At 36.0% G+C, this 16,786-nt stretch overlaps 1 protein-coding gene across 2 annotated transcripts; it reads left to right on the forward strand.

The window, feature by feature from the left end:
- Nucleotides 1–5,292: 5,292 nt before the first annotated feature.
- On the forward strand, nt 5,293–12,737 carry LOC117325819 (transmembrane protein 234-like). 2 transcript variants are annotated; one of them, XM_033882304.1, is made up of 6 exons: nt 5,293–5,358; nt 6,318–6,491; nt 6,769–6,835; nt 9,578–9,670; nt 10,302–10,408; nt 11,354–12,737. In XM_033882304.1, the coding sequence occupies exons 2-5, from the start codon at nt 6,330–6,332 to the stop codon at nt 10,364–10,366; spliced, it is 387 nt and encodes a 128-aa protein (XP_033738195.1). In that variant the 5' UTR covers nt 5,293–5,358; nt 6,318–6,329; the 3' UTR covers nt 10,367–10,408; nt 11,354–12,737. The 2 variants fall into 2 exon arrangements, with proteins under 2 accessions (XP_033738195.1, XP_033738194.1); XM_033882303.1 differs by having other exon boundaries at nt 5,333–5,453.
- Nucleotides 12,738–16,786: the final 4,049 nt, after the last annotated feature.

Below are 16,786 nucleotides of genomic sequence, written 5' to 3' on the forward strand. Positions count from 1 at the left end.
TTTGTCCTATGTATTGACGATGTGGTATATTTTGTCCCTCTGTATTGAAGATGCGGTATAGTTTGTCCTGTGTATTGACGATGTGGTATATTTTGTCCTGTGTATTCACGATGCGGTATATTTTGTCCTGTGTATTGACGATGTGGTATATTTTGTCCCTCTGTATTGAAGATGCGGTATAGTTTGTCCTGTGTATTGACGATGTGGTATATTTTGTCCTGTGAATTCACGATGCGGTATATTTTGTCCTGTGTATTGTCGATGCAGTATATTTTGTCTTGTGTATTGACGACGTGGTATATTTTGTCGCTCTGTATTGACGATGCAGTATATTATGTCCTTTGTATTGACGATGCAGTATATTTTGTCCTCTGTATTGAAGATGCGGTATAGTTTGTCCTGTGTATTGACGATGTGGTATATTTTGTCCTGTGAATTCACGATGCGGTATATTTTGTCCTGTGTATTGACGATGCAGTATATTTTGTCCTGTGTATTGTCGATGCAGTATATTTTGTCTTGTGTATTGACGACGTGGTATATTTTGTCGCTCTGTATTGACGATGCAGTATATTTTGTCCTGTGTATTGACGATGCAGTATATTTTGTCCTGTGTATTGACGATGCGGTATGTTTTGTCCATCTGTTTTGACGATGCAGTGTATTTTATCCTGTGTGATTGATGATGCAGTATATTTTGTCCTGTGTATTGACGATGCAGTACATTTTGTCCTGTATATTCACGATGCAGTATATTTTGTCCTATGTATTGAGAATGCAGTATATTTTGTCCTATGTATTGAGAATGCAGTATATTTTGTCCTATGTATTGAGAATGCAGTATATTTTGTCCGGCGATTGACGATGCGGTATATTTTGTCCTGTGTATTCACGATGCAGTATATTTTGTCCTGTGTGATTGGACTAGTTCCTCAATGTATGGACGACCGGATAACACATACAATTTAAGCACATTTCGATGAAAAATTTCAGAGCAAGATATTGCACAGCCAGAGAAATGAATTAATCTACATCATACAGCTATTGCGTCTTACTAGGTCTCGGCGTTGAGGGCCGAAAGTATGTACTCTTTCCAATGGTATTTCCAAAACCAGTTCTACCGGTTGTATGCTTGTCGCCTCTGCAGTTTCCTCGCAGAACAACATAAGTGTTTGGTTCAATCACATATCTGTACATGCAAGTTTAGCTGCGCTAACCTTGGAAATATGTCAAACATAGAATAGTTATCATCGTTTACTACATATGAGACTGCAATATAAACTATTACATACATTACTGTTGTATATTTAAACTTATATTTAAATCAGGGATGTCATGTTCTCAAAATAAGAACTACGGTGGTGACAAATGAACCATTAGGCCTATCAACAATAAAAAAAAGTATCGAACATTTCTGACATCATATCGATCATCGGAACAAAATACAGGAAGCGCGTGTAAATAAAAAAAGTTCCTTTACACATATACATGTATTATCCATCTTATTAATCATTATCAATCGTGTGCAGAGGAGTTGTATTTTAAGTTTATTGTAAGGGAACAGGAGAAAAGAATTTTTTTATTCACGATCAGAGTAATGTACTGGTATACTATGGATCTAAGTGTGTATTTACATGTACGCGTACTTAGGCGCTAATAACTGCTTGAGTGTAATTTAGCAGCGCTAACGACTGCTTGAAGACAATTTAGCAGCGCTAACGACTGCTTGAGTGTAATTTAGCAGCGCTAAAGACTGCTTGGGTACAATTTAGCAGCGCTAACGACTGCTTGAGTACAATTTAGCAGCGCTAACGACTGCTTGGGTACAATTTAGCAGCGCTAACTACTGTTTGGGTGTAATTTAGCAGCGCTAACGACTGTTTGAATGTGATTTAGCAGCGCTAACTACTGTTAGAGTGTAATTTAGCAGCGCTAACGACTGCTTGAGTCTAATTTAGCCGCGCTAACGACTGTTTGAGTGTAATTTAGCCGCGCTAACGACTGTTTGAGTGTAATTTAGCCACGCTAACGACTGTTTGAGTGTAATTTAGCCGCGCTAACGACTGTTTGAGTGTAATTTAGCCGCGCTCACGACTGTTTGAGTGTAATTTAGCTGCGCTAACGACTGCTTTAGTGTAATTTAGTCGCGCTAACGACTGCTTTAGTGTAATTTACGATGTTAAAAACAATGACTTATCACAGTCGACGTCCTCACACTGCTAACAGTATCTTATCTAGGAGCTTGAGGTACAGACACAAAATAATGAAGATGCACTATATTCATAAACAAGGTTCGACCCATTTTAGCACCTTTCTCTTCGTTACGTGAACATGTGATATCTTTGGGACATAAAATCCATTGTGGCCTTATCAGCTGACGCTAATCAAATGGCGTGTTCCAATATTCTAACACTATGATTTGATTTATTACGATACGTATTTCAGCTTATAACAGCATGTTGCGCTATTTATAAGAGCCGGAAGTGTGGCTATGATAAAACAGTATAATTGTGTTGAGATAAATGGTGTTATCTTAAAGGTGCTCTTTTTAATTTGCTTCTTTGAATAAATGCGTTATCACTCAAGAGGGGCGTCTTATAGTGAGATCTAACTTCCAGATACCGTCCGTTTTATGTGACGTTATTATACAACACAGAGACAAACAATGCGTGTTCGATCGCTTATCTATTATTTTTATTTCATTGTCTTTCTGTGAAAACACTACCTACCTTACTATACATTAGCGATTAAGATCAACAGTCTGTAAGACTATAAATGTATTACATTGCATGTTGTCTACATCTGTAAAATAGTTTGGAATTTTAACATATATACTGTTGATGGCAAAATTAATCCTTCGCGTGATATGATAATCTTAAAGTACATTTACTTAAGTACGTAACGTCCGAGAAAAACCGCCCATCAATTTACAATTGTATATTACATTTCAAAGGCGCGAATGTCTATATCATAATGCCATTTCGATTTGTTATGCAATCGAGTTGTAAAGTACATTTTGAATCAATATTAATAAAATAACTTTTACTTCCCATCCCCTGCTTCCATGATAATTCTCCTCTCTAGATCTAACATCTCTGTTAGATTTTCATGTAACGTAGTGAGAATGACCCTCTTGATTTTAATTAGATTGCTGCAAAAGACTTGACTCTGGGATTTTTTTTTTTTTTTTTTTACATCTTTCACAGAATCAAAAAAAAAAATAACTAGTAACTGTGGCCGTTATGAAACAAACATTGTAATGTATGTCTGTTTAGGTCAGATTGGCCGAACACTCACAGAATAATTATGCACTGATAAGCTAAGTTTATTTCTGGTTCAGGACTTTTTAAAGTTCATTATACCAGACTCAAAATAATACATAATACAGATTGATACAGTATTTCTGTCCGGTCTAATGTGCATTGTTTTTATGAGTTAATTAATTAGTTTGATAACATATTTTTCATATGTATAAATAAATATAGTATATCCAAGCAGTGGGACAATATTATTTTCGACATCTGTAGAACCATCGTGAAGGTTTTCAGGCGTTAGATATGATATAAATTATAAGAGCGAAGCTCTTCGGGCAGCGAAGCTCTTTACCGTTAACGTGCACGTATGTACAATATTCTAGTCCAACTTCGCATAACGTCCTGCAGAAAAATTTCTGCCGGAAACGGAAACAGTAACAGTAAGGAGCCCGGTGCAGATGTCTGCAGAAACTGTTAACATAAAAAGTCTATATAACGTACAATCCAGTTGGTGTGTTCATAATGCTGACTAATTATTTTAAGAAAAAAATATCTCTTATAGCGTGAGAATAAAATATAGCTCGAGTTATGGTTTCGAGGACGGAACTGGGAACATTCGGCATATTACGGAAGATTGCCGGAAATTAACCGAGATGTTGCGATTGCAATTGATTGTGGACGGAAAGTACCGACAGTTCCCGGTCGCAGAATCGGTATGTGGAAAATTACCGATAGTTAACGACTGTTAAAGGTCATGCCATAAAAGGTCACATTTCACGGGTCGTCTGCTTCAACTATCAACAAAGCTGCACGTCAACACAACCAAGATTCAAGACACACAATTGGTAAATTGGTTGATCTGGTTATTCCTCCCCCAACAAATTAGTTTTTATTTTGCACTTAAAATCTAATTTTGAATTTGAGACATGTAGAAATCTAGATCAAAAAAGATATTATTGAAACTGTTTTATCACTGCCAGTGCAACATTAAGTATTATTGGAACTGCATTTTTTTTCTCTCATTTAAATAATATTAAAAAAAAAATAAAGATAAGCTATTATTTTCCTAAAGTAAAATAATTTGCAGCACAGTTAACATTTTTCTGCAAAATACTGGTAGATCTAGAGAGACATATGTATAGATAATATAAATTAATAACCTTAGGCCAGGGACATATACTATTATGATATGTCCCTGCTTAGGCCTACTGTAGAGATTCTACTGTATATGTAGTGCCTACTCTAAACTGGTATATGCTTTAAAAGCTACTGGAAAAGAATTGGTATTATTCAATTTATTGCAACATAGATAAAAAAAAGTTAAGGCTGTTCTATATATTCTTTAATCTATTTCAAATTCCACATACAGGACGCATATGCTATTCATTAATGGTTGGGCTACACTTTCTGAAGTGAAAGCAGCAGCAATCTATTTGGACGGAATCAATGGAAATAATCGGCATGTATTCAATATGTCATGTTTTGATCCTTCGACTACAAGTGGCCATATACCTACAGTGGAACTGCTGTTAGAAAATTCTCATTTTAAGTATATAAACTTGAAATTATACAATAAATCATTCAAACTCAATTGGTAATGACATAGACATATGTCTCTGGTAGTGATGACACATACCAGAGACTTGTATATCAGGTATGGTCAACCCCAAACAGAAAACACAAAAAAAAAAAAAATCAAATGGGTTTTGAAAGTCAGCACAAAGCAATGGAGATAATCAATTCAAACACTCCTGCAAATTCAAAAAATCCTTTGCATGTTGATATTGACCATACATACTACATACAACCCAGGAAATGAAGCATTTCACAAGTTTCTGAGAAAATAGCATCTTCAGAAAAGTCTTTCTGGTTACCGGTAATTAATTACTTTCTCGTAATTAAACGGCGAAACGTTTATCACAATATTTTTATGTTGTACGTTGGTCTAGCTAGCTTCGCTCTTTTCAGGCATTGCCTGTTTCATATTATATTTCCCGCTTTAGATATTATATACGGAATTCCAAGCTTTTCACTGACCAAGATTAACAAGCGTGATAGTGATCATCTTCCGGATCAACAAACCGACTTCGACCTAGGCTAGCCTGTGTGTATAATCTAATACTCTGTTATGTACAATACACTGATGTTGGTTAAAGAAACCAACTTACAGAAAATGCTGTCACTGTCATGTACATTTATGTAATTATTTTGAAAAACGCCATGCTGACCTGAATCAAACGGTCGATGTTCTCACTGTACATGTGTAACTGATAATTATAACTATATAAGAGTGCTTTACTGCTTCGGTAGCCTAATTCTTGAGACTCGTATCAATAGTCATAATACAAAGCTACAACGAGGAAAACTTGCAAATATTCTTTTTTTAACACACAGTCACTAGATTGAATTGTTTTCCCTTAGATGCATAACAATGCGCTACGCTCGAGGTCTTAAATGAACACATTCCATACACGGTCCTTGAACAGGTTGCATTGGGGAATACTGAATAGCATAGTATAATATGCAACCTTGCTAAGTAGGAGTTATACTCTACCTTAGTATATAGTTCCTATCAACAACAGCCAGGGTCATTTTGAGACGGGGCCTCCTTGAATACCTTGTAGCTACCTCGCTATATATGAGAGACCATTCACATGATATACAGATCTAGACAAATTGTGGGAATTCAAGATTCTTGCCCATAGACACATTGTTACAAGATTGGTCTAAGACCTTGGCTTCCTGGGAAACACAATTTATGTGGGTATTAAAGGTCAAACCACACACTTTTAATTTTCACATGTTGTATTCTTTAATTATGCTTTGTCTACTGAAATATTGTACAGTAGCCCCTCTGACTGGTCCAAATTCACCTTTAGCCTAATGTAGAGTGTCATAAGAGACCACTGGTTTGAGACCCAGCATTGGTAGAATGTTTTTTCATTAATCTATTCTGTTACACTTGTTTAGTGTAGATAAAACTGTTGTCCGGATATGCTTGTCTTGTCAGGTTTTCTTTATATTGAGAATACAGTGGTTATAACTGCAAAACTTCTGTTTTAGGATATAATCAGAATGGTTAACACATCTGCTCTGTGGTTTGTGGTGGTCGCCGCAATGTGGGGAGGCACCAATCCTCTAATCAAGAGGGGAAGCAAGGGTGTGGAAAATGTCAAAGAACATAACAGGATTCAACAGTTTTTATCTGAACTAAAATTTCTCTTCTTTAACTGGAAGGTATGTATTATCAAAAAAGTGTACACTGTAGATACCTGTACAGTCAGATTTTGAATATTCTTTTCAGAATTTGAAAGTCCTTTTCATTTATCAATTGATCAATAAATTATTATTAATATGATTATGTACTTTTCTAAAATGATATGAATTGTGAAAATTGATGATGCTTTTTTTTATCTCTTCTTTGTTTTACATTATGTTCCAATCAGATGTAGGGCAGTATAATCTATGTGAACCCCACTGACTAGTTTTTTTTTATTTGTTGTATTTGTTACAGTATTTGATTCCGTTCAGTATCAACCAAGGAGGATCTGTGGTATACTATCTAACACTAGCCACTGCAGGTACAGTAAACGAAACCATATACTTTTAAAATATTTATGCCCTCGTCATGTTATGGAGGGCATATAATGTTACCCCTATCTGTCCTGTCTCGCCTCATCCATCTATTCTGCTCAGAATCAATGACATAATTGTCTCGAGGACAGCACAGCAAGTTTGATTCATATTTAAACCTCAGTATCATAATATCAAGTTCTCCACTGCCTGTTCACAGTCTGGTGGTCATTGGTTTAGGTTAAAATGGCCATTGATCTCTGACCCCATCTGTATGGGAAGCATTGTTGCATAGAAACAGCAGCATTCTTGTATTTCAGATATTTTCTTGGTTACAGTTGTCTCATGCCTTATCAGTGAACAGCCTTCATACATGTAGTCATTGAAAGTTTGGGTGCTTGAGGATGTTCCACACCAGTCAACATTTTTGACTGTCTACCGACTTGATAAGTTTTTATAGAAATTTTCCTGAAAAAAAAAACAGTAAAAAATACTTAATTTACATTGACATTGAGAGTCAGGTAACACTTACTTTTAGTTACTGTTGATCAAGGTTGGACGGTCCATTTTCAACTGTATGACAATATCTGAACAGTTGGAACACTAATAGTCCTGGGAAAGCAATAAATGTTTTACAGAATTTGGTCAATGTTGTATAAATGAACAGATAACATTAGTCCCCTAGAGAATGGGGTGAAGTGGCTGATTGGCTAATTTTCACTGTACCAGTCAAATTCATCTGAACATCACACATATGTTACTAAATTGCTTATGCAAATAAATTGTTTTTGTTGAAAGTGTTTGACTAATTAGATGGTTGAGATGCTTGCCTTATCTGATTCTTGTTTGGTGTCATTGAGGCTTCAGTTAAGCAGAATATAATATAAGTAAAAATATATACAGGTGAAAAAAATCTGCTTGTCATATGTATCTAGTAACCCAAGGTCTTATCTCTTACGTCAAGGTCAAAGAGCATATGTGTCCATGCAACTTGCACATTTTGTACACTTTTTTCATTCATCCATCTTTTGATATATATATTTCTCATGTCACAGTTGTAATTTCTTTATCAATTTATTAAACTTTAATTGAATAAAATGACATTAAGATGGACATTAAATCAGAGATGTATCTAGTTTGCACTACATTGAGGAATTTTTTGGGTCTTAATTTGCACTGGAAGAGCTCAATATGACCGAAGGTCATGGCACGGCGTCCGTCGTCCGTCCGTCCGTCGTCCGTCAACATTTGTTTCAAATCGCTACTAGTCAAAAAGTTTAGTTTTTATTGGATTTTGCCCAAATTTGTTAAAAAAAACATCCTTGGCATAGGGGATCAGATTTTGCATAAATGGTGACTCTGACCCCTAAGGGGCCGGAGGGGCGGGGCCGGAGGGGCGGGGCCCAATAGGGGAAATTGAGGCAATTCCTTTAAATTGCTACTAGTCATAAAGTTATGAATGGATTTGAACCCAATTTGGTCAGAAACATTCTTGGGGGAAGGGGATCAGATTTTGCATAAATGGTGACTCTGACCCCCAAGGGGCCCAAGGGGCGGAGCCCAATAGGGGAAATAGAGGTAATTTCTTTAAATCTCTACTTGTCATAAAGTTATGAATGGACTTGATCCCAATTTGGTCAGAAACATTCTTGGGGGAAGGGGATCAGATTTTGCATAAATGGTGACTCTGACCCCCAAGGGGCCCAAGGGGCGGAGCCCAATAGGGGAAATAGAGGTAAAGCCTTTAAATCTCTACTAGTCATAAAGTTATGAATGGATTTGAACCCAATTTGGTCAGAAACATTCTTTAGGGAAGGGGAATCAGATTTTGCATAAATGGTGACTCTGACCACCAATGGGTGGGGCCCAATAGCGGAAATAGAGGTTAAATCGCTACTAGTCATAAAGTTATGAATGGATTTGAACCCAATTTAGTCAGAAACATCCTTGGGGCAAGGGGATCAGATTTTGCATAAATGGTGACTCTGACCCCCAAGGGGCCAAAGGGGCGGGGCCCGAATAGGGGAAATTGAGGCAATTCCTTTAAATCGCTACTTGTCATAAAGTTATGAATGGATTTTAACCCAATTTGGTCAGAAATATCCTTGGGGAAAGGGGATCCCCTTTTGCATAAATGGTGACTCTGACCCCAAAGGGGCCTAAGGGGCAGGGCCCAATAGGGGAAATAGAGGTAAAGCCTTTAAATCACTACTAGTCATAAAGTTATGAATGGATTTTAACCCAATTTGGTCAGAAACATTCTTTGGGGAAGGGGAACAGATTTTGCATAAATGGTGACTCTGACCCCCAAGGGGCCAAAGGGGCGGGGCCCAATAGTGGAAATAGATGTAATTCCTTTAAATCGCTACTAGTCATAAAGTTATGAATGGATTTGAACCCAATTTGGTCAGAAACATTCTTAGGGGAAGAGGAACAGATTTTGCATTAATAATGACTTTGACCCCCCAAGGGACCAAAGGGGCGGGGCTCCATATGGGAAATAATGGTAATTCCTTTAAAATCGCTTCTAGTCATAAAGTTATGAATGCATGTTGTAAACTTACAGAGTCTGAACTTCATTATTTCTTTAAAGCAGTTGGGATCCCCACACTATAACCATATATAGGCATTGTTTGAGGTTGACACACAAAACGAATTGAACATGAACATTATTTTGACATTTGGTCAAATCCAACCAGGTGAGCGATACAGGCCCCATGGGCCTCTTGTTTTTTTTTTTTTTCTTTCAGATTTATCTTTGGCAGTTCCCATCACAAATTCCTTGACATTTATATTCACATCCATTTCGGGGACATTATTGGGGGAGAAGCCTCCATCATTTGGTAAGTTATGTCTGAACCAATAGTTAGCCATGTTTTGGATAAAATGCTCACATTGTAGAGTTTAAGCTTACCTTTAAAAGGGCTATACAGTGCATTGCCTAGCAGGTAATTCCTTTCAACGTTATGAAATATAGCAAATTGATATATACATAATGTATATAAAATTTTGACTATGATAGTTGCATATTTGTACCAAAACAAAACTTAAGTCAACAAGATGAAATTTAAATGAAAAAAATTATTAGATGCATTGTGTATAATTGTACTTCACAAGAATTAACTTTGAAGTAAACCTGGAGTAGTTTGGGATTGTTATTATAAAGTAAGATTAACAGGCAATAATTAGTATTTGTTATAAGAAGAAAAACTTTTTACCAAAGTGGCTTCACTTATAAATGTTTGCAATATTGTGTGAAAATGGAACTGAAAATGTCGTAAAACAGAATAATTTCAAGTTAAATATGACAGTACTTTAATGTGTACAATGTGCATTGTAATTTGTGAGATACTTTCACATACTTATCCAGGAAATCAAAATGGAAATTACTTTATTACCATTTACCTGTCATGAAGAAAGCACTACACCTTGTATGAGTAAGTCTAAGGTTAATTGTCTGTTGTTTCCATGTAGAAACCTGTGTGGGGATGGCCTTAGTGGTGTGTGGGGTATCACTTTGTGTGTTTGACAAAGTATGATTGAAGGAAGATCAGATCACCTGATGTCCAACTCTTCATCAGGTAAATCATTTCATTTCTATTGAAAGATACTGTTACATTTTATATAACGATACATTTATACGTACATAAAGTAAATATGATAAATTAAAATTCACTTTATAATTTCCAATTTTAGGTAAGAATTTTTCCAAAACACCTGTACAGCTAGTGCATTTAAAATTTGAATTCCTGTAATTTTGTATAGAAATATATAATACTGTATCATAACCACAATTCAACACTTCTAAGTTGGATTTATAACAATGTTTGAAAAGAAATCATAATTCTTAAAAATGTTCTACCAGTATAACATTTCTTGTTGCCATTTCCTCTGCATGTATTTCCACACAACTGACATCCATTGCTAAGAATTTGAGTGATGAACATGTGTTTGTATATGTCCCTTGTTATAATTTTTGGAACCTGTGATGATTAAGTTGATTACACTCTTTATTAGTCCCTTACCGGTGAAAGGGGTGTTGAGAGCGCTATATATAGTTTCCTCTCTGCTGAAAGGCCGTGAGCCTGAACAGTGGATGTGAAACCTGTTAGATAAATAAATTAATAGTCTGTTGTGTATATATGTAACACCACTGACAGCACCCTAGTTGTTTTATTAATTGGGGGATTTCGATCAAACTTCACAAAAATTCAAAGGACAATGATATGGGGGTGGGGGATGGGTTATTTTGTTTAAGAATCACAGAACATTGAAAATTACAGGTGTTCTCACTGTCTGACCTGTAGCTACAAGTATGATGTATGAAATACGATATGTATTGCTTCCTTGGGTAAAGGATAATCTTATAAATAGCCTTGACCCTTTTTTACTTCAGTAATTGGCAAATACTTTGAAGCACAGAATAATGTTAATATACAAGGATGTTTAAGTGAAAATTTCAAATATTGTACAAGTGTTATTTGGAGAGTTGTCTCCCTTCTTATATGGATCCCTTGTAATTCCAGAAAATGTGCAGTGACACAAACAGGAGTTCTGCCTGTTTACTGTCAACACCAATGAGAGTGCCATGCTCTGAATCTCTGCAACATCAGTTTGTCATGTGACAGAAGACAGTGGCAATATGGACAAACTTGGATCACATGTTGAAATGTACTACAAGTTTGATTCCATTTGTATTTAGAAGCATATGTTGTTACTAGAAACACATCTTCCAACCTGTGTAGTAATTGGAACCAAGCTGATGCTATTGCCTCTTTAACATTGTCTCATAGGCAAAGGACAGTGACCAGTCATATGTAAGACAAAACATCAATAATATGGCAATTAATATATTCAACTTGATGCAATACGTATAATTACTGGCTTAAGAAAAGGAACTAGTCATTCAGTATTATATTATGAAACTGGTATTGTACCTCTCATTGCTAGAAGACATCTACATCAAAATATTACTTTTTATGATATTTTTAACAATAACTGTCCGCATCATATCACTGACTTACTACGACCTTTTATTAACACCAATGATGTCTATAATTTTCGCCATGCTAGATTGTTTAATATTCCTGCCTTGAGAACTCAACTATACAGCAATAGTTTGTTTCCGTCCTTGATGTCTGAATGGAACAGTCCATCCTGTCGGTTTCCCTCTATGTCTTCCGTACGTGAAATAAAAAAGGAATGCTTACAAGCTGGTATTACAGATAATTTCCCACTGTGTTCTGAAACATTTAAATATTCTGGCGGAAGAAAAATCAATATTATAATGTGTCGGTTAAGAAATTCCGCTAGTAATCTAAACTCTGATTTATTTTATTCTCACTTATGTGATAGTCCTGCCTGCCAGTGTGGTTTTCCGATTGAAGATTCCTATCACTATTTTCTTTATTGTCCTCTCTATACTAATCAAAGAATTCGCTTAAGTAACTCCATTGCTGTATTAGATGTTAACATTCCTCTTTCTATTGAAACTTTCCTCTATGGATATAATAGTCATGTTTTTAATTCAAATGATATGTTATTGAAGATCGTAAAGGAATACATTAGAGATACCAAACACTTTATATAAGATATTAATAACTAATTATAATTAATTGAGTTGATTTTAGATTTATTAATTAAGATGTGAAAAATTATTAATCTAAGAGGCATTTTGACATGTCTAACATACGCTTCGTGATTTATTTATATTCAACTTGCGAGACTCTCCGAAATTGTCTGTTTAATCACTATTATCTTTGCTTTACTACATATATTTTCTAGTTGTGGATTTTATGTATTGTACTGTTATCAATGTAATTATCGGGAGAGGGCTAATATAGGCATTGCCTGTTGCCCAATTCCCTTTGAATTAACATCTTCAATAAAATATTCTGAAATGAAATGAAATATGGCAGAGTTTCAGAATCCAGATAAAGCATGACTTCAGCAGCCCAGCTTCTATAGGTGGATTGACTGTCGTGAGATTCACAAATAACAAGACTCTAACAACTTTCCACTATAACAAGGAGAAAATACAGATTGATTATTTGTTATTTATATAGAAATAATGAATAACTGTGTTCATGAATATTCATTCACATGTGCATGAACAAAATCCCTGTGATTACATTGGACATTTGGATATTGAGGAATTGAGATCAATATGTAATGTTCAAATACTGTTTAGTAAATACTTCAGGATCAATTCAAAAGTATTCATACGTTATTAATGTTTCATTGACAGGAGATAAGACCAGTCTTCATATCAAAACACTTTAATTGGAAAAAAAATGAGTGTACATGAAATATGACTTCCGACAAATCTAACTTACATAGTGTTATAATGTTACCCAATGAACATTTCTGAAAAACAAAATTTTAAAATTTATTATAGCCTTAAAAATGGAAAAAAAATTCGGCTCATGCCTACAGCACTCGCATTACCCAGGTATCACTAAATTACAAGACCACCACCACCACCACCACCCCTTGTTTTACTATAAATAATATATCCTGATTAGCATAAATAACTTATTTTGTACTACATGAATTATCATGGGGATGTTGATTTTGACGACTTCCTACGCCACTGCATCCTATTAAATAGTCTCATTGAGATAGCATGCCAGTGAGTTGGCTCCCTTGGCAGTGGGTCAGAATGACTAAGTCCTTATTAAAACATTCAACCTTCTTCTGATAAACCAACAAAATCTAGAATTAAGATATGGCTGGTAGGTTCCTGGGGTGGATGCCCACCGATGTTTGCGAAAGGAAATGAGCTTGACACATTCAAGTTCACAGGGGTCAAATCTGTTAAAACACTCAATTTCTTCTAGTTAACCAAAACGCCCTAAAATCAAAATATTCGGCTGGAGGGTATCTTAGATGATACTCAACAAAATTTGTGAAAAAAATTACCATGACCAATATAAATTCAAGGAGGTCACAGAGGTCAAATTAAGTTTGTTTGATTTACCAAAGGGCAGAGCATTCTCAAAGAAGTGAATACCAAGCAAGTCCCTTAAAGCAAATTCTCTGTTTAAAAAGACGTAGAAACCCCATATTGGGCCAGTAGCTTCAGGACTCAACAGCTTTTTCTCTTAAACCTAAATGAGGTTATGGCATTCTGTCCTTCCTTTGATGGAACTAACCAAAGTTTTGTGAACAAAAAAGACATTATCCATAGTCATATTCTAGGTCTTAAGTTTACTTGTTTAAACACTAAACTTCTTTTTGATAATGAAAGTCCTAGAATAATCTCCATTGGTTAGTTGTGCCTTGTGATGAACCTTGACCCAGATTCATGTTCCTCTTGGTTAAAATGTTTAAAAGATTTCTTCTGATTAAGTATATTGCCAAGAAGTACATTTTGCTATAAGATTCCTAAATGAAACCCAACAAAATTTGCCAAAAATAATTATGATGACCAATATTCCAAGGTCACCCGGGGCAGTTCTGTTAAAACAAGCAAACAACCACTTTTGATTAACCAGAAAACCTAGATATATGATAACAAGCTCAACAAAATTTGTGAATAGCGATTGGCATGGCCCATGCTAAAACACTCGAACATATTCTGTTGATGAATCACCTAGAATTATCATATTTGGCTGGAAGCTTGGTGGCACGAAACCAACCACAAAGTTTGCCAAAAGAAAGCATCATTACTCCTATGACAAACAGTGTCGCAGAAAATAGTTTTTATTGAAAAATGCCTTGAATTATGTCTTAACGAGTTCTGGTGAATAAAATGGTCTAGAGTCAAGGTTGGATTTCTGTGTGTAGATAATTTGATAGTCAATGTATGAAATGGCTCAGGTCCATCAAGAATGATTTATCAGTTTTATGAGCTCACCTGCCCAAAGGGCAAGTGAGCTTATGCCATGGCTCCGCATCTGTTGTCCACCCATCCGTGGGGCATCAATTTTTCCATTTAAACAAGTTCTCTATAACCAAGAGACCCAGTGACCTAATATTGGGCATGTAGAGCATACTGAGAAGAAGGGCTACCAAGTTTGGTCCAATAAATGACCTTAACCTACATCCAAGGTCACAGGGGTCCAATAGGCTAAAACCTTTAAACTACTTCTTCTTTACATATTCTTTATATTAAACCTGTAGCATGCATGGATGAACGGCTGCCAAGTCTCTTCAAATGAATGACTTAACTTACATTCAAGGTCACAGTGGTCAAATAGGCTAAAATATTTAATTGACTTCCCAATAACCATGATGCCAAGAGATCTGATGTTTGGCGTGTAGCATGCTGGAGTGAAGTGCTATGGAGTTTGTTGAAATGAATGACCTTCACTTGCAAGGCTACAGGGGTCAAATAAGGTAGAATTGTTATACAATTTCCTCTTAATAACCACTATGCCCTAAGACCTATTACTTGGCCTCGTAGCATGCTGGCGTGAAGGGCTACCAAGTTTGTTCAATTGAATGGCCTTGGCCTACATTAAAGGTCACAGTGATCAAATAGACTATAATCTGTAAGCAACTTCTCAATAACCAAGAAGCACAGGGAATTTTTATTGTGTCTGTAGCATGCTGGGATAAAATACTACCAAGTTTGTTCAAATCAATGTCTTTGACCATGCTGGACCTTACAGGAGTCAAAAAGGCTAAAATATCTGGCTGACTTCTCAATAAACCAGTGGCCCAGATACCGGATTTTCAGTCTGTAGCATGCCGGGGTGCAGGGCTACCACGTAGTAGTTATTTGTTATAGTGTACAGGCCTAGGGACAGACTCCGTTTAGTAGTTATGTGTGATAGACTCCGTTTAGTAGTTATGTGTGATAGACTCCGTTTAGTAGTTATTTGTGATAGTGTGCAGGGATAGACTCCGTTTAGTAGTTATTTGTGATAGTGTACAGGGATAGACTCCGTTTAGTAGTTATTTGTGATAGTGTACAGAGATAGACTCCGTTTAGTAGTTATTTGTGATAGTGTACAGGGAGAGACTCCGTTTAGTAGTTATGTGTGATAGTGTACAGGGATAGACTCCGTTTAGTAGTTATGTGTGATAGTGTACAGGGATAGACTCCGTTTAGTAGTTATTTGTGATAGTATACAGGGATAGACTCCGTTTAGTAGTTATTTGTGATAGACTCCGTTTAGTAGTTATTTGTGATAGTGTACAGGGATAGACTCCGTTTAGTAGTTATTTGTGATAGTGTACAGGGATAGACTCCGTTTAGTAGTTATTTGTGATAGTGTACAGGGATAGACTCCGTTTAGTAGTTATTTGTGATAGTGTACAGGGATAGACTCCGTTTAGTAGTTATTTGTGATAGACTCCGTTTAGTAGTTATGTGTGATAGTATACAGGGAGAGACTCCGTTTAGTAGTTATTTGTGATAGTGTACAGGGATAGACTCCGTTTAGTAGTTATTTGTGATAGACTCCGTTTAGTAGTTATTTGTGATAGTATACAGGGATAGACTCCGTTTAGTAGTTATTTGTGATAGTGTACAGGGATAGACTCCGTTTAGTAGTTATTTGTGATAGACTCCGTTTAGTAGTTATGTGTGATAGTATACAGGGAGAGACTCCGTTTAGTAGTTATTTGTGATAGTATACAGGGATAGACTCCGTTTAGTAGTTATTTGTGATAGTATACAGGGAGAGACTCCGTTTAGTAGTTATTTGTGATAGTGTACAGGGAGAGACTCCGTTTAGTAGTTATTTGTGATAGTGTACAGGGATAGACTCCGTTTAGTAGTTATTTGTGATAGTGTACAGAGAGAGACTCCGTTTAGTAGTTATTTGTGATAGTGTACAGGGATAGACTCCGTTTAGTAGTTATTTGTGATAGTGTACAGGGATAGGCTCCGTTTAGTAGGTATGTGTGATAGTGTACAGGGATAGGCTCCGTTTAGTAGTGTAGTTATTTGTGATAGACTCCGTTTAGTAGTTATTTGTGATAGTGTACAGTGATAGACCCCGTTTAGT

The sequence above is a fragment of the Pecten maximus genome, chromosome 4 (genome assembly GCF_902652985.1).
Source record: "Pecten maximus chromosome 4, xPecMax1.1, whole genome shotgun sequence".
In the NCBI taxonomy this organism is placed as follows: Eukaryota; Metazoa; Mollusca; class Bivalvia; order Pectinida; family Pectinidae; genus Pecten; species Pecten maximus.